Genomic DNA, 26,834 nt, shown 5'->3' on the forward strand with positions numbered 1-26,834 from the left:
CTCATCTAGCACCTTTCACCCTCAAACTTTCCAAGCGCTCTTTGTGGACAGCGGAGTGAGGTACCGGCAGTGCAATAGCTGCAGCAGTCGTATGTTCAGCCCTGGCTCCCATAAAACTCTGGACACAAGGACCTGTGGTTCAGAGAGGGGATGTTGGGCAGCACATCAAAGTAATTCCCTACAGTATGTTTAGAACGTGCCAGAGGATCTGTAGCTTCCCCCTGAACAATAAGCAGATATGAGAAAGGATAGCGCCTCCAGAATCGCAGCACCCTGGTACTTCACTGCAGGCTCAGACAGCCTAAGCCTCTGTTCCACCATAGCACTTGAAGCCAAAGCCTTCTAGCCTAGAGATCCTCTGGCTGACACCCATGATGGATATCTGGTTCATTAAACCCATGCCCACATAGACACTTGAGAATTGTCACTAACCAGAAAGTTATCATCGTTTGGAACCTCAAAAAGGCAGTACACGTCAGATCCTCTTGGCTTGACGGGAGACCCCTACCACTTAAGCTAAAAAAGAATCTGTTGCTATTATTAGTGGAGGGCCCATGACACACCATAGAATAGGTCTCATTCCATCCAGTAGAGGGCAGTGCTGCACATATTTACTACCCAGAGCAATTCCAATTCCACCCAGCAGAGGACAGAGAACTAATACATACTAGTCAATCTCACAAAGTTTATTAGATGTTGAGCTGGGTACATCTCTTAAGAACTCCATGCGTAAAGCACACCTTAATGTCCTGGAGAACTTACCTGAAATCTAGTTATATTGGGCTGGAAAACTCCATTTGGGGAACACTGTGAGAAGCCACAGAACAAGGAGTCGTCGAACAAACTTCCCATGAGTTTCCTGCAGGCGGAAGAGTTGCTGGAGCCATTTACGTGAAACACATCTTCAGAGGTAGGTATGTTTAAAGAGGCGTTACTTCCAGTGCAGGGCCCAGTATGCACAGAACCGAACCGCACTTCCCGGAAATAGGAGAGAGGCCAGCAGGGATTAGACACAGATTTCACGTAGCCATCATCCTAGAGGGAGAGGATAAAACAGGAGCACAGAGAGCAAAAGGCAGTGCTGCAGTCTGAACAGGACTTTTCAAATAAAGACAAAATACAATGAAACTAAGAACGAGAAGTACTTGTGGCACCTTAGAAACTAACAAATTTATCTGAGCATAAGCTTTTGTGGGCTAAAGCCCACTTCATCAGATGCATGCAGTGGAAAATACAGTAGGAAGATAGATAGATAGATAGATAGATAGATAGATAGATAGATAGATAGATAGATAGATAGATAGATAGATAGATATACACAGAGAACATGAAAAATGGGGGTTGCCATACCAACTCTTAACGAGACCAATCGATTAAGGTGGGCTATTATCAGCCGGAGAAAAAAAAATTTTGTAGTGATAATCAGGATGGCCCTTTTCAAACAGTTGACAAGAAGGTGTGAATAACAGTAGGGGGAAAATTAGCACGGGGAAATAGTTTTTAGTTAGTGTAATGACTCATCCACTCCCAGTCTTTATTCAAGCCTAATTTAATGGTGTCCAGTTTGCAGATTAATTCCAGTTCTACTGTTTCTCGTTGGAGTCTGTTTTTGAAGTTTTTTTGCTGAATAATGGCGACTTTAGGTCTGTAATTGAGTGTCCAGGGAGGCTGAAGTGTTCTCCGACTGGTTTTTGAATGTTATCATTCTTGACGTCTGATTTGTGTCCATTTATTCTTTTGAGTTGAGACTGTCCGGTTTGGCCAATGTACATGGCAGAGGGGCATTGCTGGCACATGACAGATTGACAGAGCCAGAAGAGTACCCAGAAGTCACCTACTACACGACAGGCCCAAAAAAGAAAGTAACAGAAAGCCACTAGCCATCACCTTCAGCCCCCAACTAAAACCTCTCCAGTGCATCATCAAGGATCTACAACCTATCCTGAAGGACGATCCCTCACTCTCACAGATCTTGGGAGACAGGCCAGTCCTCGCTTACAGACAGCCCCCAAACCTGAAGCAAATACTCACCAGCAACCACACACCACACAGCAAAAACACTAACCCAGGAACCTATCCTTGCAACAAAGCCCATTGCCAACTCTGTCCACATATCTATTCAAGGGACACCATCATAGGACCTAATCACATCAGCCACACTATCAGAGGCTCATTCACCTGCACATCTACCAATGTGATATATGCCATCATGTGCCAGCAATGCCCCCCTGCCATGTACATTGGCCAAATCGGACAGTCTCAACGCAAAAGAATAAATGGACACAAATCAGACGTCAAGAATGATAACATTCAAAAACCAGTCGGAGAACACTTCAGCCTCCCTGGACACTCAGTTACAGACCTAAAAGTCACAATTATTCAGCAAAAAAAACTTCAAAAACAGACTCCAATGAGAAACAGTAGAACTGGAATTAATCTGCAAACTGGACACCATTAAATTAGGCTTGAATCAAGACTGGGAGTGGAAGAGTCATTACACTAACTAAAAACTATTTCCCTGTGCTAATTTTCCCCCTACTGTTATTCACACCTTCTTGTCAACTGTTTGAAATGGGCCATCTTGATGGTCACTACAAAAGTTTTTTTCTCCTGCTGATGATAGCCCACCTTAATTGATTGGTCTCATTAAGAGTTGGTATGGCAACCCTCATTTTTTCATGTTCTCTGTGTGTGTGTGTATATATATATATATATATCTTCCTACTGTATTTTCCACTGCATACATCTGATGAAGTGGGCTTTAGCCAACAAAAGCTTATGCTCAAATAAATTTGTTAGTCTCTAAGGTACCACAAGTCCTCCTCGTTCTTTCTGCTGGTACAGACTAACACGGCTGCCACTCTGAAATGAAACTAAGGAGAGTTTGGTTTCAACATACTAGGTTTATAACAGAGAAAAGGTGGATTTTAAAAGTTTTGCATAAACCAAGCCCCCGCCATTCAGATTCTCATCCAAACTATCCAACCCTCTGCAAAGTTGGGACTTGGTACTGAATGTTTTTACCTTCTGTGGATTTCAGTGAAGCTGCAAGTGTTTGGCACCTTACAGAACCGGGACTTGTAGTGAGAATTTAGAGAACATGCCCCTTATAAGTTTCCTGGTCTTTCTTGTCGGACCAAGAAATACCGCTCCTCTGACCTTCCCCTTCCCAGCCCAAAGCAGACATGCAGGGAAGGTAAAGGATGTTCACAGGTCAGACTTTTATCAAAATTTCAAGAACAGGCCGTCTGAGTTTGGGATGAATGTTCAGTCTACCAGTCAGGTCCAACCCTAAAGATAAGAGATCCCCATGCCCAAACTCTTCTCATCCCTCTGAGACTGGGGAGACATGGCTGGGAATTTGGTTAACCACTCTGCTGTAGCTCTCGTCACACTGATTCTCTAGCGTGAATCAAAAGGAAGAATGGTCCATTGGTTAGACCACTAGCCAGAGCTGTGGGAGACTGGAGTTCAATTGTTGCTCTGCCACAAACATCTTGGCATTTCACTTAGTCTCCCAGTGCCTCAGTCCCCTGTCTGTACAATGGGGAGAATGCACTGCTTTATCTCACAGGGGCATTCTGAGGATAAATACATGAAAGATTGTGAGGCGCTGCTCAGATGCTCTGGTAATGGGTAGTACCATACCTAGGACTAGCATTTTGGGCTGGAAGCTTCATTTCCTGATGAGCCCTTTGCAGGCACGGTCATTCAAGAGCTAGTGTTTATGAACCCCATTACTCTACCGTAATGCAAGTGGGGCAGAGCAGGTCTCTCTGGGTTAAATCTGGGTCCAAAACGAGGGCAGGTGCAGCAGAGAGGTTTTTAACCTCTGTGTGTGTCACTTATACATACGGTACCCAGTGTCCCTCCGGCCATGTATGCAGTACCCATATTGCTCAGCAGCCATGAAGTAGATGTAGACTTGGCAGAATTCAATTTTTTATATATAATTTGGGTGGAGAATATTGATGTTTATTTTTAAGCATTTTTTCTATTTTTATTGATTTCAATTTTCAGTTGCAGGAAATTGGGGGGGGGCAGACAATTATTTAATAGCAGTAGATGTTGAGATTCAAAAAAGTTAAAGCTTTATAGCTATTTAAAATACAAACTGCCAACACCACATCCAAATATACAAAGTAAATATCCTTAAATCAAACTCTCATAAGTTCTTAAGCAGCGTTTTTCTTACTGTCCCTTTCTGTACATTTCAACGAGCATTGATGGAAATATTTTTTCGTGGGTTTGTGTGGGTGCGGTGAAATCAACATTTAACAATGAAAATCTAATCCTTCCAAGCCCAAGCATATATGCCTGTGTTCATGCCACAGACACGCATTCTATGCACACGAGTATAACCAGTGCTTGTGACACATGCTCTGTGCTTGTGTACTCATAGGCAAGCTCCTGCATTAAAGAGGGTGTCTGATGTTACCCGACTATGTATGTACATGGACTATAACTTAAGACATTTAACATTATAGGTCTGAAGCAGCCATGAAGCACATGAGCTGCACTCACCTGTATGGCTTTCAACAGCAGCCGCTTCCGGAGCTGGTCTGTGCCATAGCACAGGAACTGGTGGGTGTAGACCCTGTGTGCTTGCCCATACAACCACAGCGTCACCTCGTTCTCAGGATCTGTGCTCCTTTCTTTGATCTTGAAAGTGATCTGGGTTGAGGCTTCTCCTATGGTCATGACTCCAACTGTTCCCCTCTTGGAGCGGCTCCACCGTCCAATCCAGCCATACTAGACAAAAAGGAACCAGAGAGGAAGATTTTAAAAATAAAGCCCCGTACACTTGACAAGTCTCTGAGTTCAGATGCTCTGGAGGAATGAATGGGGAGGAACTGGAAATGCAACATCACACCTGCCACCGTCGGGGGCACCAGCCACTCCAGCCCCTGCCACTTCTCCTAATCATCCACTTCCCTTCCTTCCAACCTCAGCAGCAAACTACTCATTTTCTCCCCTGCTACTATTTCTGTATTGGTGGCAGAGGTATCTATTTAAATAACGATAATAACAGGCCGTACCAACATTAACATGATACAAAGTCACCCAGGGAATTTTCCAAAGCCTTATTGCGTATCTAGCAAAATCAACTTCCCACTGGAAAATGGGCACGACCTTTAACCCCTAGCAGGACATCTAGGAGTCTGAGGTCTTGACACTGAATTGCTGCCACGCTGTGGAGTAAACCTGCAGCCAGAGGAGTACAACCTGGTAGCATCATTTAGGTTCTTGGAGCAGTTTTGTTTATGGGATAGATCTCATGTGTTTGAGATAAATGGACGGTAAATACAGAATGAGGGAAAGGTGTATGCTGTGTCTGGACAGCCTCTGCCAATCACATGCAGGAGGTCATTGAGTTAAAGACTGCAGCCAGGTTCTTAAAGACTGGATCATTTTTAGAGCTGAGGAAATACTGGATAAAAATATCCCTGGACTAATATATATGAGAACTACTACATCATTCCGAAAGCTATAATAACTCTCACTGAGTGGCTGGGTCACTATAAAAAGTAATTTTCGCTCTGTTGATACTCACACCTTCTTCTCAACTGTTGGGAAGGGGCAACATCCACCTTGATTGAATTGGCCTTGTTAGCGCTGACCCCCCACTTGGTAAGGCAACTCCCATCTTTTCATGTGCTGTAACATATATACTGCTTACTGTATTTTTTCATCCCGATGAAGTGGGTTTTAGCCCATGAAAGCTTATGTCCAAATAAATTTGTTAGGCCACATCTACACTACCCACCGGATCGGCGGGTAGTGATCGATCTATCGGGGATCTATTTATCGTGTCTAGTGTAGACATGATAAATCGATCCACGATCGCTGTGCCGTCGACTCCGGAACTCCACCATGGCGAGAGGCGGAAGCGGAGTCGACGGGGGAGCGGCCACTTTTGATCCCGCGCTGCGAGGATGCAAAGTAAGTTATTCTAAGTTGATCTAAGATATGTTGACTTCAGCTACGCTATTCTCGTAGCTGAAGTTGTGTATCTTAGATCGATCCCCTCTCCCCCCACAGTGTAGACCAGGTGCCACAAGGACTCCTCGTTGTTTTTGCTGATACAGACTAACACCGCTACCACTCAAACTCTCACTGTGATTCACTGAATAATGTACTCATTTAAGATCCACATCAGTTGCTGAATAGGTGACTCCAGCTACAGCATTGGACTAGCTCCAATCATTTAATAACAATCATTGCAGACATGAGCACTGAGAACAGCAGAATCTCACCTATGTTTAAAGGCATGGGTCAGTAAGCAGTGATTTGTTACACCATTTCTCTCTACAGAGGCATATTGATGACTACACAGGACTCTCTTCCTAGCCCCACTGAAGTTCAAGTACTTCAATTCCACAGGGAGCTCTCCCTTCAGGAGCATCTTGTAGTCTCAGTTCTCATTCCCCGCTGCTTCTTGCACAAGCAGATTTGACTGGTGCTGACATTAGTGATAGAAAGGGGCCACAAGAAAAGGCAAGGACATGTACAGTCAATACAGTAGCTGCTGTTCTGAATGGCACTACAAATCTTGTTAATTACCGTGCCTGTTTTTGAGTTGTCTCACTGCATTCTACAGCATGGTATAATAAGCCCTTTGTGGAGGATTCACAGACTCATAGACTTTAAGGTGAGAACGGAACATTATGATCATCTAGTCTGACCTCCTGCACAAGGCAGGCCACAGAATCTCACCCACCCACTCCTGCAATAAACCTCTCATCTATGTCTGAGCTACTGAAGTCCTCAAATCATGGTTTAAAGACTTCAAGATGCAGAGAATCCTCCAGCAAGTGACCTATACCCCATGCTGCAGAGGAAGGCGAAAAACCCCCAGGGCCTCTTCCAATCTGCCCTGGAGGAAAATTCCTTCCTGACCCCAAATATGGCGATCAGCTGAACCCTGGGCATGTGGGCAAGATTCACCAGCCACACACCCAGGAAAGAATTCCCTGTAGTAACTCAGATCCCACCCCATCTAACATCCCATCACAGGCCATTGGGCCTATTTACCAGGAATAGTCAACGATCAACTAATTTGACATGTAGGACAATCTTAACTGCTTTGGGGTCAGTGTGATCAGACTCCCAGATGTGACTTTTAAAAAACAGCTTTCCACAAACAAAATAATGAAAGGTTTATGGACTGTCGCCAGCAAGCACGTGGAATAACGAGCCTTTCCCTTGTACGGCACTGCCATCTTGGGAATACAGTGTTCTGTTTAATCCATACACCCTTGGAAGAGAGCGAAGGAAAATGTAATGAACTGGCGGGAGCGTGACAGAGTGGGGGGTGCATGAAGGCATGCACATTACTGCCCTCTACTTGCCGAAGTCAGAACTGCTCACAGCCGCAATACTACCATAGATAAACGAGATTCTACCTGAGACGAAATGCTAGAGGCCTGTGATACTGGAGCAAAAGGATATGAATTCTGTTCGCTGTCTTTGGCAAATCCTGAGAGGTAACTGAACAGAACTAAGTGACCCACCAACCTGGAACAACAGTGAGGAAAGTTGGTGGTGGTTACTGTCTGCACTGGAGCTGCAAGACTGAGGGGTCATCTTGGTTTTTTGTTTTAAACGACCCTTAAGTCTTGGGCCAGGTTTACTAAGAATCACAAATTACTTTAAAACCTGGACAAATTTTCCTGTAAGCCTTGGGGAGTTTTTGGTGCAGACGGCAGCATGTACACATCTGTAGGACCCTATCCTAGGACAGCCGTTCTATTAACCCAGTAGTAACAGTTTGACCTCTTCCACACTGGCCAGCCAAACGCTATTATCATATAGACTGGCCATAACTAAGTTGAAAGAGTGTTTAAGAACTGTTTCAAAACTTTGCTGGAAGCCCCATACAGGTAGAACCCTAATGGTCCCATCACTATCTCCAGTTGGTTACTATTTCCTCCTCCAGCCCCATTCTTCTCTCTGCTATGGAACCACTGAAGTCAGTGGAATCACACCAGTGTGATGGAGCGGAGAATCATACGGGTGTCCTACACCAACCCTACAGCCTTTACCTTGATGAAGTTCTCCAGGAGATAGTTCACAGTGACCCAGCCAAACACCCCCTCATTTTGACTGGACAGAATTTCTGCTCCCTGAAAGTCAAAGGGGTATGACTTCAGCGTGGAGGTTACAGCGGCAGGAAGAGTATTCGACACAGTGGGACTGGTGAGGCTGGGTGAAGAGGGAAGAAGCACATTAGTTGATAAAGGGCCCCAAGAACAATCCTGAGTGACAACAGCCTCAATGCTTCTGGCATGAGGCACATTTTGGGGAATCATACAATATCAGGGTTGGAAGGAACCTCAGGAGGTCATCTAGTCCAACTCCCTGCTAAAAGCAGGACCAATTCCCAATTTTTGCCCCACATCCCTAAATGGCCCCCTCAAAGATTGAACTCACAACCCTGGGTTTAGCAGGGCAATGCTCAAACTACTGAGCTATCCTTCCCCCCATAACACAGTGTAAGTTATAATACGGCACCAGTCAATTGCACTGATCACCAGCTTGGTCACATGGCTGGAGAGGAGCACACACAGGCTCTGCCCTTGGGAAGCAAAGCTTAAGGTCTTAGAGAGGACGCAAGGTCCAGCGGTTAGATCATGAGGCTGGAAACTGGGAGATCCAGATCCAATTCCCTGCCCTACCACAGACTGCCTGTGTGGCCGAGAGCTAGTCAGTCCATGGGACTTAGACCCCTAAATACCTCTGAGGAGCTGTTCCTCCACTCCTCCTCTGTGAAATGGGGACAACAGTGCTCCCCCACCTCTCAGGGCCACTGGGAGGATAAATAGGTTAGACTGTGATGTGCTTAGAGAATGGGGGCCACCTAAGTACTTCAGATGGTTTACCTGGCCAGTGTAGTCAGGGATGAACAGAGGTGGGGAGCACGGGCAGAGTATAATGGAAGCTGCGGCAGGCTAAGCCTCCCCAAACCTCGCACCATCGGGGGGAAGGGCAGTGTCAGATTTGGGGCCCCTGGAAAAATCTCCCCCTGCCACGGCTCCGGGGCTGGAGGAGCTCTCGCTTTTCCGGTCTCAGGGCCACAGCAGGGAGGGGGAGCGGGAAGAGGAGCGAGCGGGGGCAAAGCCTTGTGGGGGGGGGGGAAGAGAGTGGGGACAGAAGGGGGTGGGGCTGTGAGTGGAGCCGCAGGTGGAAGGGGTGAAAAGGGGGAGGGATGCCAGGAGCTCCACCATGGTCCCAGCTCAGGCTGAGAGCTCAACCCGTGGCTCCAACTGAGCTCTCAGCCCCCGCTGCCCTGGCCAGGACTATGTGGGGGGAGAGGCCAAGCTCTCAGCCTCCCTCCCCCACTCCAGCCGGGGCCACAGGGTGGGGCTGAGAGCAGCAAGCAGGAGTGGGGCCTTGGCTGGAAGAGGCAGTGAAGGGGGCTAGCCTCCCCAAGGGGAAGCTTCACCTACCGCCCATGATGGGGAGGCTAGTTTATAAAATGGTCATTCACACCCAATGTGCTATCAGCACAAAGGTAGCTGAAACCTTGACTCACTTCAGCAGCCTCATGTTAGCAGTTGCTCCCAAATAGATAGGGGTTTGGTCATGCTGTTCCTCAGGGATTTCCTTCATTGCCTGGTCGAGGCATGGCTTTAAGCTGTTCCCAGCTTCCCCTAGGGATCCAGAGTGGCTGGAGATTCCAGGACCTAAGGACCCAAAAGAAACATAAGAAATATTATGACAGGGTGGGGTTAGCCATTAGCCACAGCAATACACGCACCTTTTGAGATAAACGCAGTTCTGTGCAGAGTTTAGGATTTGTTACAGCAGATCTGTAAGGTGATGAGTCACCTGTGCTAGGCTCCAGCCAATCCACAAGCCAGGGACTGGTCTGGTGACACTCAGGGCTGGTATATAAGCCTGACTGGCGGAACAGCAGCTGAGTCTGCTCACTCTCATTTCAGGGCTTGGAACTCTCTCCTGCCTGCTAGTGGCAACAGACTACCCAAGCCTTAGCCTGCCCCTGCCCTGTTCCTAGTCCTTCTCCATCCTTGCGCCAACCCTGCTCTGGACTCCTGATGCTGGCTCTGACCCTTAGGCCCAACTGCCACAACTCTGATGACTAGGCCTGACCATCCCCCTCATGGTTTCTGATAAGATCAACCAGAATCCTGCCTCTAATAACGGCTAATACATGATGCTTTAGTGGAGTGAGATAAAAAGTGAATGCATGTAAATATAACACAAGGCACCTAATTAAACCAACAGATGCAAATTTAGGGTGTCTACCAAACTATATAAATCAGCATAAAAGACCCACATCAGAGATCTGAGAGAGATAAGTGGGAAAGCATGCAGCAGACTGAGCTGAGGCTGTCAGCTTCCTTCTTAAGTCATTTCCTCATGTTCACAGGGAGGTATCTACACAATCATTGTGGCTGCTCTCAGCTATAGCACAGGAAGCCTCTGTCTAGGAGGCCAGAGGAAGCTATCAGTGCAAAGTGTCCTGTACATGCACACGGACACTGCTGAAGGAAGATGAATGTGGCATTGAAACTGGATTGTTTTCAGAATAGCCAAACGACGTGTCTGCTTTCCGGATTCTGGTCACTTGCACAAAACACTCAAGAGGCTTGTTCTGTTTTAAGACCTCATGAGAAAACGTATCATATGGTCTCCCACAGTATTCTTGCCAGCAAGTTAAAGAAGTATGGGCTGGACAAATGGACTATAAGGTGGATAGAAAGCTGACTAGATCATCGGGCTCAACGGGTAGTGATCAATGGCTCCATGTCTAGTTCGCAGCCGCTATCAAGCGGAGTGCCCCAAGGGTCGGTCCTGGGGCCGGTTTTGTTCAATATCTTCATTAATGATCTGGAGGATGGCGTGGATTGCACCCTCAGCAAGTTTGCAGGTGACACTAAACTGGAAGGAGTGGTAGATATGCTGGAGGGTAGGATACAGAGGGACCTAGACAAATTAGAGGATTGGGCCAAAAGAAATCTGATGAGGTTCAACAAGGACAAGTGCAGAGTCCTGCACTTAGGACGGAAGAATCCCATGCACCACTACAGACTAGGGACCGAATGGCTAGGCAGAAGTTCTGCAGAAAAGGACCTAGGGGTTACAGTGGACGAGAAGCTGGATATAAGGCAACAGTGTGCCCTTGTTGCCAAGAAGACCAATGGCATTTTGGGCTATATAAGTAGGGGCATTACCAGCAGATCGAGGGACATGATCGTTCTCCTCTATTCGACATTGGTGAGGCCTCATCTGGAGTACTGTGTCCAGTTTTGGGCCCCTCACTACAAGAAGGATGTGAAAAAATTGGAAAACGTCCAGCGGAGGGCAACAAAAATTATTAGGGGACTGGAACACATGACTTATGAGGAGAGGCTGAGGGAACTGGGGTTATTTAGTCTGCAGAAGAAAAGTGTGAGGTGGGATTTGATAGCAGCCTTCAACTACTTGAATGGATGGATCTAGGCTGTTCTCGGTGGCAGATGACAGGACAAGGATCAATGGTCTCAAGTTGCAGTGGGGGAAGTCTAGGCTGGATACTAGGAAACACTATTTCACTAGGAGGGTGGTGAAGCACTGGAATGGGTTACCTAGGGAGGTGGTGGAATCTCCTTCCTTTGAGGTTTTTAAGGTTAGGCTTGTCAAAGCCCTGGCTGGCATGATTTAGTTGGGAATTGGTCCTTCTTTGAGCAGGGGGTTGGACTAGATGACCTCCTGAGGTCCCTTCCAACCCTGATATTCTATGATTCCTGCTGAGTTCAATTTATTGTTCAAAACTCAACTCTCATTCAGATATAATTGCGGTTTGTAAAGCACCATTAGCATGCACAGCACTTTATACAACAGCTAGAAGACAAGCTCCTTACCCAGTGTGGCAACAGCATTGCCAACTCTGATGATTTTATCACAAATCCCCAGTTCCTGGAGGCATGTGATTATGTGATAATCTCAGCTTTCATTGTAAAAAAGTACGGTTTTGGCCCACATGGTTGTGGAGAAAAGCTTGAAAATATGACCCCGAAAGGTTACAACAGCCGAAGACAAATAAAAAGAATTCAGAAGTTATTTTTAAAAATTGCATGGTTTTTTGGGCCCTGACTCATGATGTTTGAATGTGTAGAGCCAGCAACGCTGACATAACCAGAATTAGTCGTGGTTTCTGCCAAACTTTTTATTTCATATCCTTTTCATTAAAATATTTTTAAACAAAATACCTTAGAATTAAACAGCCAGAGCTACAAATATCCCATTCAATTTAACATGACTATCCAATGCCACACAGGCCTAAACAGAGGAACAACTAATATATTGTTAAGGACAATATGGTGTACATTGTTTATAGTTGTACAGTACCAGCTAGAACAATGCATTGTCATGTGGGACCTGACATATGCCCCCTGAAGTCAATCTAAGCATGGCCCCAATTCAGGGAAGTATGTGCTTGCAGTCAAGCTATTCAGCTTTTCCCAGTATGCACTGGGATCAACATGATTCAGCAGCAAAGCAGACGCAGAAGCTCAAGCTCAGTGACAGCACATGGCTATGTAGTGAAAAACAAGTTGTAACTGGGTGAGATGACTTGTCACAGTGAGTCAGTGGCAGGACCAGGGACGCGAAGTCTCCAGCCTGATGCCTTTTGCATTAGCACATTTTGACAATAGCTGAGGTAAAATCATAGGTGCTGACTCCGTGGGTGCTCCGGGATTGAAGCACCCTCGGGGAAAAACTGGTGGGTGCTGTGCACCCACCGGCAGCCAAGCTCCCCGCCCCGCCGCCTCACCCCATCTCACCTCCTTCTCCATCTCCTCCCCTGAGTGCACCGCATCCCTGCTTCTCCGCCTACCTCCCAGCGCTTGCCGCAGCCAAAGTAGCTGTAGCAAGCTCCGGGAGGGAGGGGGAGGACCAGGAACGTGGCACGCTCAGGGGAGGAGGCGGGGAAGAGGTGGGGTCGGGGCAGTGATTTGGGGAAGGAGTCAGAATAGGGGCAGGGAGGGGGTGGAGTTGGGGTGAGGACTTTGGGGAAGGGGTTGGAATGGGGGCAGTAGGGGGCAGGGCAGGGCCGGGGCTGGGGGCAGAGGGGGGTCGAGCACCCACCGGCACCAGTAGAAGTCAGCGCCTATGGAGAAGACTAACTATTGTGGGACTCATAGACCTACTGAAAGCTATTCGTTTTTGTGTGTGAGCTTAAGTGCTTTCCTGAATCGGGGCCTGTCAAGGTTCCTTCCCCACTCTGAACTCTAGGGTACAGATGTGGGGACCTGCATGAAAACCTCCTAAGCTTACTTTTACCAGCTTAGGTTAAAACTTCCCCAAGGTACAAATTAATTTTACCCTTTGCCCTTGGATTTCCACTGCCACCACCAAACTTTATCTGGGTTTACTGGGAAACGTAGTCTGGACATGTCTTTTCCCGCAAAATCCTCCCAACCCTTGCACCCCACTTCCTGGGGAAGGTTTGGTAAAAATCCTCACCAATTTGCATAGGTGACCACAGACCCAAACCCTTGGATCTTAGAACAATGAAAAAGCATTCAGTTTTCTTACAAGAAGACTTTTAATAGAAGTAAAGGAATCACGTCTGTAAAATCAGGATGGGTAGATACCTTACAGGGTAATTAGATTCAAAACATAGAGAATCCCTCTAGGCAAAACCTTAAGTTACAAAAAAGACACACAGACAGGAATAGTCATTCTATTCAGCACAGCTCTTTTCTCAGCCATTTAAAGAAATCATAATCTAACACATACCTAGCTAGATTACTTACTAAAAGTTCTAAGACTCCATTCCTGTTCTGTCCCTGGCAAAAGCAGCGTACAGACAGACACAGACCCTTTGTTTTTCTCCCTCCTCCCAGCTTTTGAAAGTATCTTGTCTTCTCATTGGTCATTTTGGTCAGGTGCCAGCGAGGTTACCTTTAGCTTCTTAACCCTTTACAGGTGAGAGGATTTTTCCTCTGGCCAGGAGGGATTTTAAAGGGGTTTACCCTTCTCTTTATATTTATGACAGGGCCTATATGAGTTCTAGTCTGTTAGCGGATTAGTAGCTTCTTCAGTGTATTCATCAGGCTTAGAGGTTTAAGGTAATTAATAAATTCTTTCTTGCAGGTTTCAACGGATGGGTGTGTCCCAGAACTCAGGTCCCTCATAAGTCTAGCATTGTCATTGATAATTCCAAGCAGCCACAGCACTGTCATGAACTGCTGCACAGTTCCCATCATCTCATAACAGACATGTTGAATTTGGGACCAGAAAAAAAGAACTTTGGTGAAAGCTACTTGCAAGAGCATAAAGCAATCCTAGGCAGATGATAGTTTCAACTAATCGTTAGTTCTATACACTAGATCTTGAGAAGACAAATCCAGTAAACTACATTCTCTCCTTCTTTCCAATTTGTCTTTTCTACAAAGTGTCATACAAAAATGTTAGATTTTCTGAACTCTGTTAAACAGTTCCATTGCTAAGATGTTATAATTCAGGTACCCCTTGCTCAAGTCACTTCAAATTTGGTAGAAATGATTTATCTAGTCCTAAAGCCTCATTACTACATTTTTAATCCAATAAACCATTGCTTACGGATTTTATAGGGGGACCAAAATCAGGCTTATAATGGAAATTCACTGCAAATATGGAATTTCCATTATAATAATAATATGCTGCTCCATAAAATAATATGACTTTCTGTTTGTCTATGATCAAATCTGCTTGCTTTACTCATAAGTTTTCAGTACTACTGTTAGCCCTAGAACCAATGCAGCTGTGGGAGAGTGAGGTGGATTCTAGTCCACCCCGTACATCACGAACAAAATTGCCAGCTAAATACTGTTTGAATTGCAGAAATCTTTTTCCACAGATGACGGTGTAAGAGGCAGAAGGATCTTAGCTGGATTTTCAAATCCCAGGAGGAGCCATTAGAAAAAGTGTCTTCATTTGATACGAAAAATCATCCACAGAGGAGTCAGTTTTAGGTCCCATTTTTAGGTCCCATTACAGTTTTGACCCATTTTGTCAGCAATTAGTGGCACAGAGGGATCTGAACATAGTTTGTGTTCACAGATCATGCAGTTTATCTAATACCTTAGGTATTTACCCTACTGCCACAGTATCTGATCAGCACCTCACAGCCTTTAACATATTTATCTTTACAACAGCCCATAAGGCAGGCCTGGGCTATTATCTCTATTGTATAGAGGGGGAACTAAGGCATAGATAGGCTATGTGACTTGCCCAAGGTCACTGTCTCGTGGCAGAGCAGAGATTTCAATCTAAGTCTCCCATGCCCTGCGCTCGTGCCCTAACCACTAGACTAACCTGCCTCTCTCTAATTTCTGTCCTTCATACTCACAGATTATGCCTACTCTAGGAGCGCTTCACTGGCATAGGAATACCCCTATATGGCAAAGCACTCCTTGTATGGATGCCGCTAGCCCAGTAAAACTGTATTTTGTGCGAGCAGAGTAAAACCACACACGCCCAGAGCAAAACTAGCTCTACTGGTAAACGAAATTTTTCTGGTATAACGGCATCTACACTAGGGGCTTCTGTCAGCACATCTCTGACTGGCCTAGCTATGCAGGCAGAAGTCTGTAGAGTAGATCTGCCATCCATAATCAGGGAACCAGGTTTATCCCCCTGCCAATGGCCTATGCTGGCACACGGATATTTGCTTGTAACTTGTTCGTGTGTAGATGGGACATATCTCTCTACAGCTGGTTTGGCCAGTCTTCCTCCTTCCCAGCTGCCTCATGCAGTAAGGCATCCCAGAGTGCATTGCTCCACATGCTGATGGTGCTGCTTGAGGGTGTCTGCCCAGCACTCCTGCATCTGCTGGGGCACTATAGGATAGCTGTTCAGATTTTCCCAGTATGCACTGAGATAAACATGGTTCAGCAGCAAAGCAGATTCAAAAGCTCAAGCTTGGTGACTGCACATGGCTGCGTGGTGAAAAAAATTGCTACATGGACACAATTCAGCGGCATCCATTGTAAGTGGGTCAGATAACTGTCATGCTCCTTACAAGAACAAAGATACATAGATAGATAGAGCTTACTTGTGATTTGGGCAAATTTCACACTTTATTGAGAATAAGAGAGATGGGATGGGAACAGCGCTCACACTTCTGCTGAATCAGCTGTGAGGGAGGCGGAATTTCACACCTTGGTTGCTGCTGTGGTCTAGCTAGAGGCAGTTTTCTGCATGGCTCAGTTAAGAGGATACCTAGAAGCCTTCTTTGCAGTGAAAAGGGCTAGAAACCCGATTTTGCTGTCCATGAAAGATGTGCTCTTGCCAAAAGTGGATATAAGAACTAATAGCTTTCAGTAGGTGCTAATGGAAAATGCGTCAGGCTGGAGATTTAGTATTCCTGGCTCTGCCGCTGACTCACTGTGACACCTTCAGCAGGTCCCTGCCTCGCTGTGTGCCTCAGTTTCCGCATCTGTAAAGTCGGGGCAAAAATGTTTACCTATTTTTGCAAAGAGTTTTGAGATCTCCAGCTGACAAGTGATCTATCTATCTATGAGGTCACTCAGTAAGGTCGGGCATCATGGTCTTCAGTATCTAAAGATCAGGATGCTTATGATATATAGTACTTGACCTGAGGAGCTTGCAAAATCAGGTGCTGATCCTACAAGCTGATTCCCATGGGTACAGAGCCCCTTGGAGTTGTTGCAGCACAGGGAGAGCTATTGAATTGTATTCAAACTCAATACCTACTGTTCCCCTAACAGTTAACACACAGCACTGACGAGTGCTACCGACACCAGATGTTGTTACCAGTGAAGAGACAATGCCATAAACACAGTCAATACCACTCCTCGCAAGACACACAGGCCTCTCACATGCTTCAGCTAGTGCCATCTACTGGAACAGGCAGTTCCACTTCATTTCCCACCAGGTGCTTCAGCCATCAGGCAGAGTAGAAACAGCTGCCTCGGTTTTAGTTTGTAGGGGATTTATCTGCACCTCATAATAATTCCTTTGTGCAGAGTTAGCAGAAGAGCATGTGGCGGGAAACGACTATGCCATTAAATGGCACCCGGTGCAAGCGTCCATAAATGAGCAGCAGAACAGCCACCTTACCTTGCACAGCACAGGAGCGATGTTCACTGATCACCGCAGTATTGTTCTCTTTGCTGGCTGACCACTGGTATATGAACAGGGTAGTGCGGGACAGGCCAGCATCCAGCACAATGCCGTACTGAAAAACAACAGGAAGGTCATTAATAGATATGCCCCTGAAGACACGCATTTGCACATCGGTTTGTTATTGTGGGGTTGCTCGGCTGCACAAATACTCAGCATTGTCAACTCCAAATGTACCCATTGTGACCCTAAGAGTATCCCAGTGCTCACTGGTGTCAGGAAACGCATTTCAGATTCGTTGACCAGTTCATAGAATCATAGAATCATAGAATATCAGGGTTGGAAGGGACCTCAGGAGGTCATCTAGTCCAACCCCCTGCTCAAAGCAGGACCAATTCCCAGTTAAATCATCCCAGCCAGGGCTTTGTCAAGCCTGACCTTAAAAACTTCTAAGGAAGGAAATTCTACCACCTCCCTAGGTAACGCATTCCAGTGTTTCACCACCCTCCTAGTGAAAAAGTTTTTCCTAATATCCAACCTAAATCTCCCCCACTGCAACTTGAGACCATTACTCCTTGTTCTGTTATCTGTCATCTTCAATGTACCTCAACTCATAATCTGTATTTAATATGTGGGATGTAATAAATCCTTGGAAAACTAGTAATTTACTGATCATGAATATTCTTGTATGGTGTATGTATGGCAGTGGTCACCAACCAGTCAATCGTGATCAACTGGTTGATCGTGGAGCCTCTGACAGTCGATCTCAGTCTGAGTCTAGGATTGCCAACCCTCCCAGTTTGACTGGGAGTCTCCTGGAATCGGGCTCGAGCTCCCAGAATCTCCTGCAGTCAAACCAGGAGATTGGCCACTAACAGCCTGGCAGCGCAGCAGGGCGAAGGCAGGCTCCCCGCCTGCCCTGGCCCCACGCTGCTCCCGGATGCGACTGGCACGTCCCTGCTGCCCCGGGGGAAGGCAGGGGGTCTCCGCACGCTGCCCTCACCAGCAGGCACAACCCACACAGCTCCCATTGGCCAGGAACGGGGACCTGCAACCAATGGGAGCTGCGGGGGTGGTGCCTGCAGGTAGGGATGGCAGGCAGAGCCACCTGCCTCCGGAGCCACTGCCGGACATGCCGGCTGCTTCCAAGAGCAGCGTGGGGCCAGGGCAGGTAGGGAGCCTGCCTTAGCCCCACTGCACCTGCACCACGGCTGCTGCCACCCGGGAGCCACCTGAGGTAAGTGGCGCCCAGCTGGAACCCACACCCTGAACCCCTCCCGCACCTCAACCCTTGTCCGAGCCCTGAACCCCCTTCCACACCCCAATCCACTCCCAGAGCCCACACCCTGCACCCATTCCTGAACCCCAACCCTCTATCCCAGGCTCAGCCCAGAGCCCCTCCCACACTCCAAAACCCTCAACCCCAGCCCAGAGCCCGCACCCCAACCCCTCCCCCAGTCCGGTGAAAGTGAGTGAGGGTGGGGGAGAGCAAGCGACAGAGGAAGGGGGAATGGAATGAGCATGGCGGGGCCTCGGAGATCTGTGGGGCCGCTACTCTCCTCTGGATCTGAGGGGTCCTGATAACCCATGTGCACTTTTGACATCCTGCTGCAGTGACTGAGAAATCAACCCTGGGAGAGGGTTAGAGGAGAAAATGCATGCGTGAGTGCAGGCTTGCACTGAACCTTTGGTAACAGCAACAAACTAGGAAACGGTGTATGGGAAAACCCCAGGAGAGTTACCACATAAACACAACTGTTAAGAAAGTTATTCACAAGCAGCCAAGTGCTGGTTGTAGATGTTTATGTTACTTGTTGCTCCTAAGAAGTTGCATGGCACGCTGTCCAAGGTTTAACTCTGCGGTATCTTTTTAAAGTCCTGAACAGAGTGTGGTTCAGCAGAGCAGGAGCCGGAGGGGCAGCACAGGAATGTATTCATAATATTATATCAGCACCTTCCTAACCTGTTATACAAGAGCAGACCAAACCCACTTGGTGTGGCCCTCTGTCCCCCTCTAGTACTGGCTAGGCCCCATGAGTTGATGAGCCTGCTGCAGGATTAGCTAACAGAGCTGGTCTACACTGGCAATGCTAAAGTGCTGCCATGGCAGCGCTTTAATGTGGCTTATGTGGTCGCAGCAGAGAGCTCTCCCAACGCTCTAAAAAACCACCTCCACGGGGGGCACAGCTATCAGTGCTAGGAGCACTGGGTACACTGGTGCTTTTCAGCACTGAAACTTGCTGCACTCCGGGGGGTGTTTTTTCACACCCCAAGCGAGAAAGTTGCAGCGCTGTAAAGTGCCAGTGTAGACAAGCCCAGAGACAGGACTTTTAGCTCAGACAAGAAGCATTAAGATCTAGAAGTCCCAGTTCCAATCCCTGCTGCCGACAACCCACGCAGAGGTGTTGGTGCTATACAACCATTTCAGAATCAGGACTCCTGCCGCAAAAAAAATCCAGGAGATTGGCTTAAATCATGAGATATTACAAAAATTGGGGTTGTTTTCTTTTCGCTATGGTTTCAGGGCCTTTCAGTTTCACTCAGGTCACATTTTCAAGCTTTTCTATACAACACCAAAGGCTAGAAACTTATCTTTATTTTTAATAAAAGTTGGGAGGCTCACATGTTCACATGATTCCAGGAGCTGGGGCTTTAAGAAAAATGCCAAATAGCAGAGATTTGTGGTAAAATCATGAGAGCTGGCAAGTGGAGGAGTTACACGTGTGAGGAAATACATGTCTTATAAGCACGAGGGAGTGTCTATTAGACATTGTTTGCCTAATGCACCAACTGGCCTTGTAAATGTCACTGTCAAAGTAGTTTTCAGGCCCTTCCCCCTCTCCCCCCCCAGAAGTTTGCAATAATCCCATAGAAGCATAAAAATCAGATCTGCTTCCACCTTCCTTACTGGGAATGTTTTATCTCTATCTAAGCTGCATTTTGGTTTGTTATTGTAGGGTTACTCAGTAAGGAGGACTGAGTTATGCACAGTGCTCTTTGATTATAATTAAAAATTGGTGAGTACTGCAAGAAAATTCCTGACCATTCAGTCAAAATATCAAGCAAGCTCATGTGATCAGTTTTTGATCCTTCTGCATGCCCCAGAGTAACTGCAAAAAGCAAACAAATTCCCTGGGAAGGATGTTCCTGAAGCATATGTTGAACAAATGCCACCAAATAGTTCCAGAAAGTTTCAGATTCGTAACAGTGAGCATTTGCCCCTGCAATGCCGATTCTCCTCATCTAACTGGGGAGCAACATGACATGAACAACATGTCCAGTCCAAATGCTCAGGTTGGGATTTTTAGGGTCCTAGAGGGTTTGGTCCCTCAGCTCCTATTGAAAGTTGATATAAGTTGAGTGCCTAAATCCTATAGGCCCTTTGAAAATCCCAGCTTCTAAGTCCAAAATGTGAATTCAGAATGCTCAAAGTAATAGCCACTAAACCGTTTGCCAGCAAGCCACAGGCTTAATTCTGTTTGCATATAAAGTGCGCCGAGGGCCTGACTCATTTACACTAAGGTCACGCTACACTGCTTAAGTCATTAAAGTGAGATAGATTTAAGGTCTCCATTTACACCATGAATTGGCCTTAGTGTAAATCAGAATTGGGTCCTGGATAATTTTTGAATGAACAGATTCATCAAAATGGCACAGACCAGCCACAAATAGAATGAAGGGCTACATTTGACTCAAAATCTGATGTGAGTAGTTCCCCCAGCCCTAGTTAGAAAGCTGGTAGTGAGCATTTGTAAAAGACTTAGGATGACAGATGCTGTAGAAGTGTGAAGTATTATTCCCAGTCGCTGCTCTCCCAGTTATAATAGCAAACGCTTGCCTGTAAAAGTTACACAAGACTGTTTCATTACTATATTGTATGCCCCCTACGCGAGGGAATGAGGACTGCTTCACTACGAATCGATCTGTGCGGGAAACGGCATTCAAAAAGTTTCCTATGCCGCATTGGGATGAAACCAAGACTTTAAGATGGTCATGAAAAACCAACAAGAGACACCCACCCCAGAAAAGCCAATAGCCTGGTAGGGAAGGCACTTCCTGGGATGTGGAGGACTCAGGGGTCGCCCACATCCCAGGTGAGTGCCCTTCCCACCAGGTTATTGGCTATGATGGGAGGACTCCTTCCCATCCTGAACCTGAGAAACTTCCCCACAAAAGTTTCAGCATATCTGGCCCTTTCCCCTGAAAAGTTTCGGTTTTCATAGATTGGTATTTTCTGACCAAACATTTTATGAAAAAGCTCCCCACCAGCTCTAGCCAGATGCCCTGTGCTGCTAACGGTTCATTGTCAAAGGGCAGGGCTCTGTCCTTGAGGCAGGGGGATCTGAATTCCATCCCCTGCTGTCATGGTGATGTTCTGAGGCCACACTGAGTAGCAAGGTGACAGCACAAGGTTGTTACAGCATGTATATTCCACTTTCACACGATAATAATTGCCCAGAGCAGCAGCTACTAGCCAGCTCCCCAGCCATACAAGGGCTTGCTTTGCCTGAACTGCTAATAGCTGAGCACATGCTCTCACCAGTCCACACATCCAGCTCTCCACATCTATCCTTCATCCCCATTCGTTCACACTGACCAGACATCTAGCAGTGAGAGGACTAAACCCACTAGCTAAAGGCCATGACAAGAGATACTGTCCCAAGGCAAAGCCCAAGGGTGAAGCCAACTCTCTCCTCCCCCAGCTGCTGGAAAAGAGGATTGTGCTGAAATTCCTGTCAGGTGCTGACCCTGCTTTGGGCTCTTTCATCTCCCTGATGAACAAATATCTGATCGCTATTAAGCCATCCCCATCACCTCTGGCTGCTAGAAAGAGTTTTGTCTGTGTTTCCCAATTGGTGTGTGCTGAATGCTATGAAGGAGCGTGTGCGATCACTGTTAATCTACCCCTCCCTTTCCTTTTCAGCTGGTGCAAACAGGTAATCTCTTTCCCACCCTCAGTCTTTATTTTTGACTTAACCTCCACCCTGTGAATAGTCTCAGCCTCACTGCTGCTGGCCAGAGCTATCCCAAGCATGGGCAAAATGAAACTGCCCTGATTCTGGTCAGTTTCACAACTACTTGCAGGGTTCTAAATAGCAACAGTGAAAGGGGACAAAAGTGGCCAGTTTTCATTCATTTAACCTTAGGAAAGCTCTGAGCAGCAGCAGACACACTAGAGCGGTCGTTCTGCAGACTCAGTCAAAACCAAAACACGAAACCACCAGTGTGCCACCCACTCATACAGTCGCATTCGATGGAAATGCTACAGCTGATGTGAGCAAGGTTGAACTTCTTGGAATAGGAAAGTGTAGGGCGCTCAAATGTGGAGGTCCTTATATCAAGAGATCATGGTCAAACTGAACAGCTGTTGGGGAGTTCAAATGAATGCTCACAAACATTTTTTGCACTATTTAGACAGCTTTACTCCTGGCTACAACCAAGGATGAAGCTAATGCAAAGTATTTTCATATCCTGTCCAAACTATCTTCATATGTCAAATTAGAGGTCACTGGAGCACAATACCTCTGTTTCCTTATAATGCTATTATAGGGAGAGCCCAGGCAGTTAGCAGTCGTAACCAAATGCACCCCTGTATTCACAACCTACACACCATTGTAAGAATCTTTGTACAAAATATGCCTTGTAAAATATCATTTGAAAACTAGTAACTCACTAGTCAATAACATGCTGAAATGTGTGCAGTAACCTTATATGTAAAAAGTTATAAACATAAGCTGAAATTAGGTCTGAAATATGTTTACCAGACAAGTCTGGATAAATCGGTTTCTCAAAGACAGATCTTTGGCAAGAGAGGGGGGCAGGAACAAGCAGATCTGCATCTTAGTGAAGAACAGCCTGGAACCTCTCTCACCACCAGACACCTTGACTGCAATCTCACAGCAGGAATGAACTTTATCTAGGGGTAACCCTCGGGAAAATGCATTTCAAAGGGGGACCGGACGATAAAAGTGAGTGGCAAAAAAACCCCAAGTTCTCTCTGCCTATCCATCTCTCCCCTTTCAGAGAAGATGACAAAGGAAACAGCCTTTGGACTTTGGGAGAGAATCTTGGACTGAGTTTGGTCAGCAATGTTCCTGGAAACATGTTGTAAGGGACTTCACCTTGAACCAAGTCTAGTTTGCTATGTTTAGTACTAGGAAGCATTTTATCTTTATTTCTCATGTAACCATTTCTGACTAATGCCTTATGATTCTTCTCATTTAAAACCCAACTTGTTTTATTCTTTAAATTAAAACTAATCCAGTGTTGTGATTGTGTGGGTAACTACTGTATATTGATCCCCTTAGAGGGGCAATGGACCTAATAGATCTGAAATATATAGGAGAGGGCTGGACAGTGTAGAACACACTTTGAGGGGGGGAAGGGGGAGGAGAAATCAGAGATTGGGAGTATGTTGGGGTCACCCTGCAAGTGGTAACCAAGGCTGTTGGAAGCCAGAGTGTGGCTGGAGTTTGCTGGACCAGGGCTGTGGCTCTATGCAGACATGCAGGTACACGTGTAACCTGCATGCTGTTTGTGAGGAGCCCAGGTTGGGAGCCACAGCAGCACAGCATTGTGAGACACGCCAGGCTGCAAGGCAGGGGTGACACAGCCCCTCATTGGTCTGGACTGCACCCCGGAATGTCATAGCAGTAAGATATTGTACAAAAAGGAAGTTCACTGATATTAGTGCTTGTTGCAGCTGCAAGGAGCCATATGCCAGAGAGCAAGCTTTCTGCTTGTGGCCCTTTGAAGAAAGAGGGCAGGCACTGCTGAATTTTGCTACTAAGTTAATTTACTTACTGGTACAGTGTGTTTAACAGCATAAAACAAGGAAGTTAATGGATTTAGAGACAATGCTGCAACAGATGCAAGTAAAGCCTAAAGTAAAAAAACAGATTCCCTTTTACAGGCTGACCACATTAGACTGTGATAGATAATAGTCAGTGTTTGCTGATGTTAATATTCATCCTGGCACACCTTGCATGCCATATGCCAGGCTAAGCCCACCTCTGTGACAGCCATTCCTTACCTTGCACCTGGGAGGGTTCTGCACATCTTTAGTGGTGATACAAAGCAGCAGGATCCCAATCAATCCAGCTAAAATCACCAGGGAAGGGGGAAGAAGCTCACGCCAAGACATCAGGCTCCTTTTCCTGCTTCTGCTGAACGAAAGAGGAAGCTGTGAAGCAGCAAGCACAGTGACTGTCTGAAAGTTATTCGCAGCCTTCAAGAGGGGGTGAAAGGTGGAGCCAGATGCTAGCTTTCAACACAGCTCAAGCCTCATGGCATAGACCAAGACTTGATGTGTGTAAAGTGGTGTCCTCTTTACTGCCAGCAGAGTAAATGAAAATACAACTTCGTGCTTATTTAGTCTCCAATGCTCAAAGACATTAATGGAGCTCCTGGTTAGTATTAGCCCGTCTGTAGGTGGGTCTCTTTTCATATGCCGGATGTTCTTTTCCTGTGTGACAGTATGGAGAGCTTATTTTAGGCTACTCTTAATTGACACCCTAAAGCCGAAGAAGCCATGCATTTGCCTTTGAATAGCCATTGCTGCCTCCTTTATGTGCAGATTAGTGTGGTCAGGAGACCACGTGCATTTCTGTGCTCTCTAGTATTGTCTATGTCCAGTGGAACTTTGCCCCAGAAAACCAAGTTTAAAGTCCATAAAATTAAGGGGAACTTCAGCAGAGAAGTTTGTGCAAGCAGTACAGGATAAGTGTCCAGAAACAGATCTGGCATCAGCTCAAGAGGAGCGGAACTACCTCAGATGAATGTGGATTGTGGTGGTGGCATAGGTTTATAAATGAAATGGGGAAAACCAAGGGAAAGAGTAGGAGGGGTGATGTACCAATGACGTGCAAATAGTGATGTGAAAAAAGAAAATGATTCATAAAGGGAAAAAAATACACCCATACACTGTGAATAAAAACGAATGCAAAGAATCAAAGCAGGCTGCCAAGTGGGCGGTGAAGAAGGCCAAAAAGAGTGCCCTAGATATCCTGTATGCTTGTGCTTTTAGATGACCAACATCTGGCTGGCAAAAAGGATCTATAGCATTGCAAAAATGAGATGCAAAGGGAAGGAGGATGGTATTGCAGTACCATTGTAAATCACAGAAATGTATGGCTGGAAGGGACCTTGAGAAGTCATTAAGTCCAGACCCCTGCATAGAGGCAGGACCGAGTAAATCTAGACCATCCCTTACAGGTGTTTGTCCAACCTGTTCTTAAAAACCTCCAATGATGGGGATTCCACAACCTCCTTTAGAAGCCTATTCCAGAGCTTAACTACCCTTACAGTTAGAAAGTTTTTTCTAATATCTAACCTAAATCTCCCTTGCTGCAGATTATGCCCATTACTTCTTGTACTACCTTCAGTGGACATGGAGAACAATTGATCTCACAGTTCTCTTTATAATAGCCCTTAACATACTTGAAGACTTATCAGGTCCCTCTTCAGTCTTCTTTTCTCGAAACAAAATGTGCCCAATTTTTTTAACCTTTCCTAATAGGTCAGGTTTTCTAAACCTTTTACAATTTTTGTTGCTCTCCTCTGGACTCTCTCCAATATATCCATATTTTTCCTAAAGTGTGACACTCAGAACTGGACACAGTATTAAGGCTGAGGCCACAGCAGTGCTGAGCAGAGCAGGACAATTATCTCCCACATCTTACATGCAACAGTCCTACTAATACACCCCACAGCGCTATTAGCCTTCTTTGCAACTACATCACATTGACTCATTCAATTTGTGATTGACGAGAACCCCCAGATCTTTGCAGCAGTATTACCAGCTAGCCAGTTATTCCCCATTCTGGAGCTGTGCACTTGATTTTTCCTTCCTAAGTGAAGTACTTTGCGCTTGTCTTTATTGAAATTAATTTTGTTGCTTGAAGACCAATTCTCTAATTTGTCAAGGTCATTTTGAATTCTAATACTGTCCTCCAAAGTGCCCACAATCCTTCCCAGCTTGGTGCCATCCCCAGATTTTAAGCACATACTCTCCACGCAGTTATCCAAGTCATTAATGAAAATATTGACTACTACCAGACTCAAGACTGACCCCTGCGGAACTCCACTAGGTACAGCCTCCAGTTTGACAGCAAACCATTGATAACTACACTTTGAGTACAGACTTTCAACCAGTTGCGCACACACCTTATAATAATTTAATTGACACCACATTTCTATAGTTTGCCTATGAAAATATAATGTGGGATTGTGTCAAAAGTCCTACTAAAAATCCAGATGTATCACATGCATTGCTTTCCCCACATCCGCTAGGACAGTAACCCTGCCAAAGAAGGAAATTAGGCTGGTTTGGCGTCATTTGTTCTTGATAAATCCATGCTGGCTATTCCTTAGAACTCTATTATCCTCTAGGTGTTTACAAATTCATTGTTTAATAAGTTGTTACAGTATCTTTCCAGGTATCTAAGTTAGGCTGACAGGTCTATAACCCTCCAGGTCCTCTTTGTTCTCTTTTAAAGACAGGTCCTGTGTTTGCCCTTCTCCAGTCTTCTGGGACCTCACCTATCTTCCAGGAGTTCTCAAAGATAATCACTAACCATTCTGAGATTGCTTCAGCTAGTTCCTTAAGTCCCCTAAAATGAACTCCATAAGGTCCTGCCAATCTGAATACATCTAACTTATTTACATATTTTTAACCTGATCTTTCCCTATTTTGGCTTGAGTTCCTTCCCTCTTGTTAATATTAATTGTGTTGAGTATTTGTCACCATTAACCTT

The 26,834-nt window shown here is 46.0% G+C and overlaps 1 protein-coding gene across 1 annotated transcript in view; it reads right to left on the reverse strand.

Moving 5' to 3' along the window:
- Positions 1-24,838, reverse strand: part of LOC140899224 (ectonucleoside triphosphate diphosphohydrolase 2) — a 31,013-nt gene extending 6,175 nt beyond the window's left edge. The window contains exons 1-6 of the mRNA XM_073314300.2: positions 24,113-24,838; positions 17,077-17,194; positions 9,536-9,686; positions 8,046-8,205; positions 4,525-4,752; positions 763-1,035 (exon numbers count right to left, since the gene is read on the reverse strand). Of these exons, the coding sequence (XP_073170401.2) occupies positions 763-1,035; positions 4,525-4,752; positions 8,046-8,205; positions 9,536-9,686; positions 17,077-17,194; positions 24,113-24,223 (1,041 nt within the window). The 5' untranslated portion in view covers positions 24,224-24,838. The remainder of the gene's footprint in view (positions 1-762; positions 1,036-4,524; positions 4,753-8,045; positions 8,206-9,535; positions 9,687-17,076; positions 17,195-24,112) is intronic.
- Between the last annotated feature and the right edge of the window lie 1,996 nt (positions 24,839-26,834).

Source organism: Lepidochelys kempii, chromosome 16, assembly GCF_965140285.1.
Source record: "Lepidochelys kempii isolate rLepKem1 chromosome 16, rLepKem1.hap1, whole genome shotgun sequence".
Classification (NCBI taxonomy): domain Eukaryota; kingdom Metazoa; phylum Chordata; order Testudines; family Cheloniidae; genus Lepidochelys; species Lepidochelys kempii.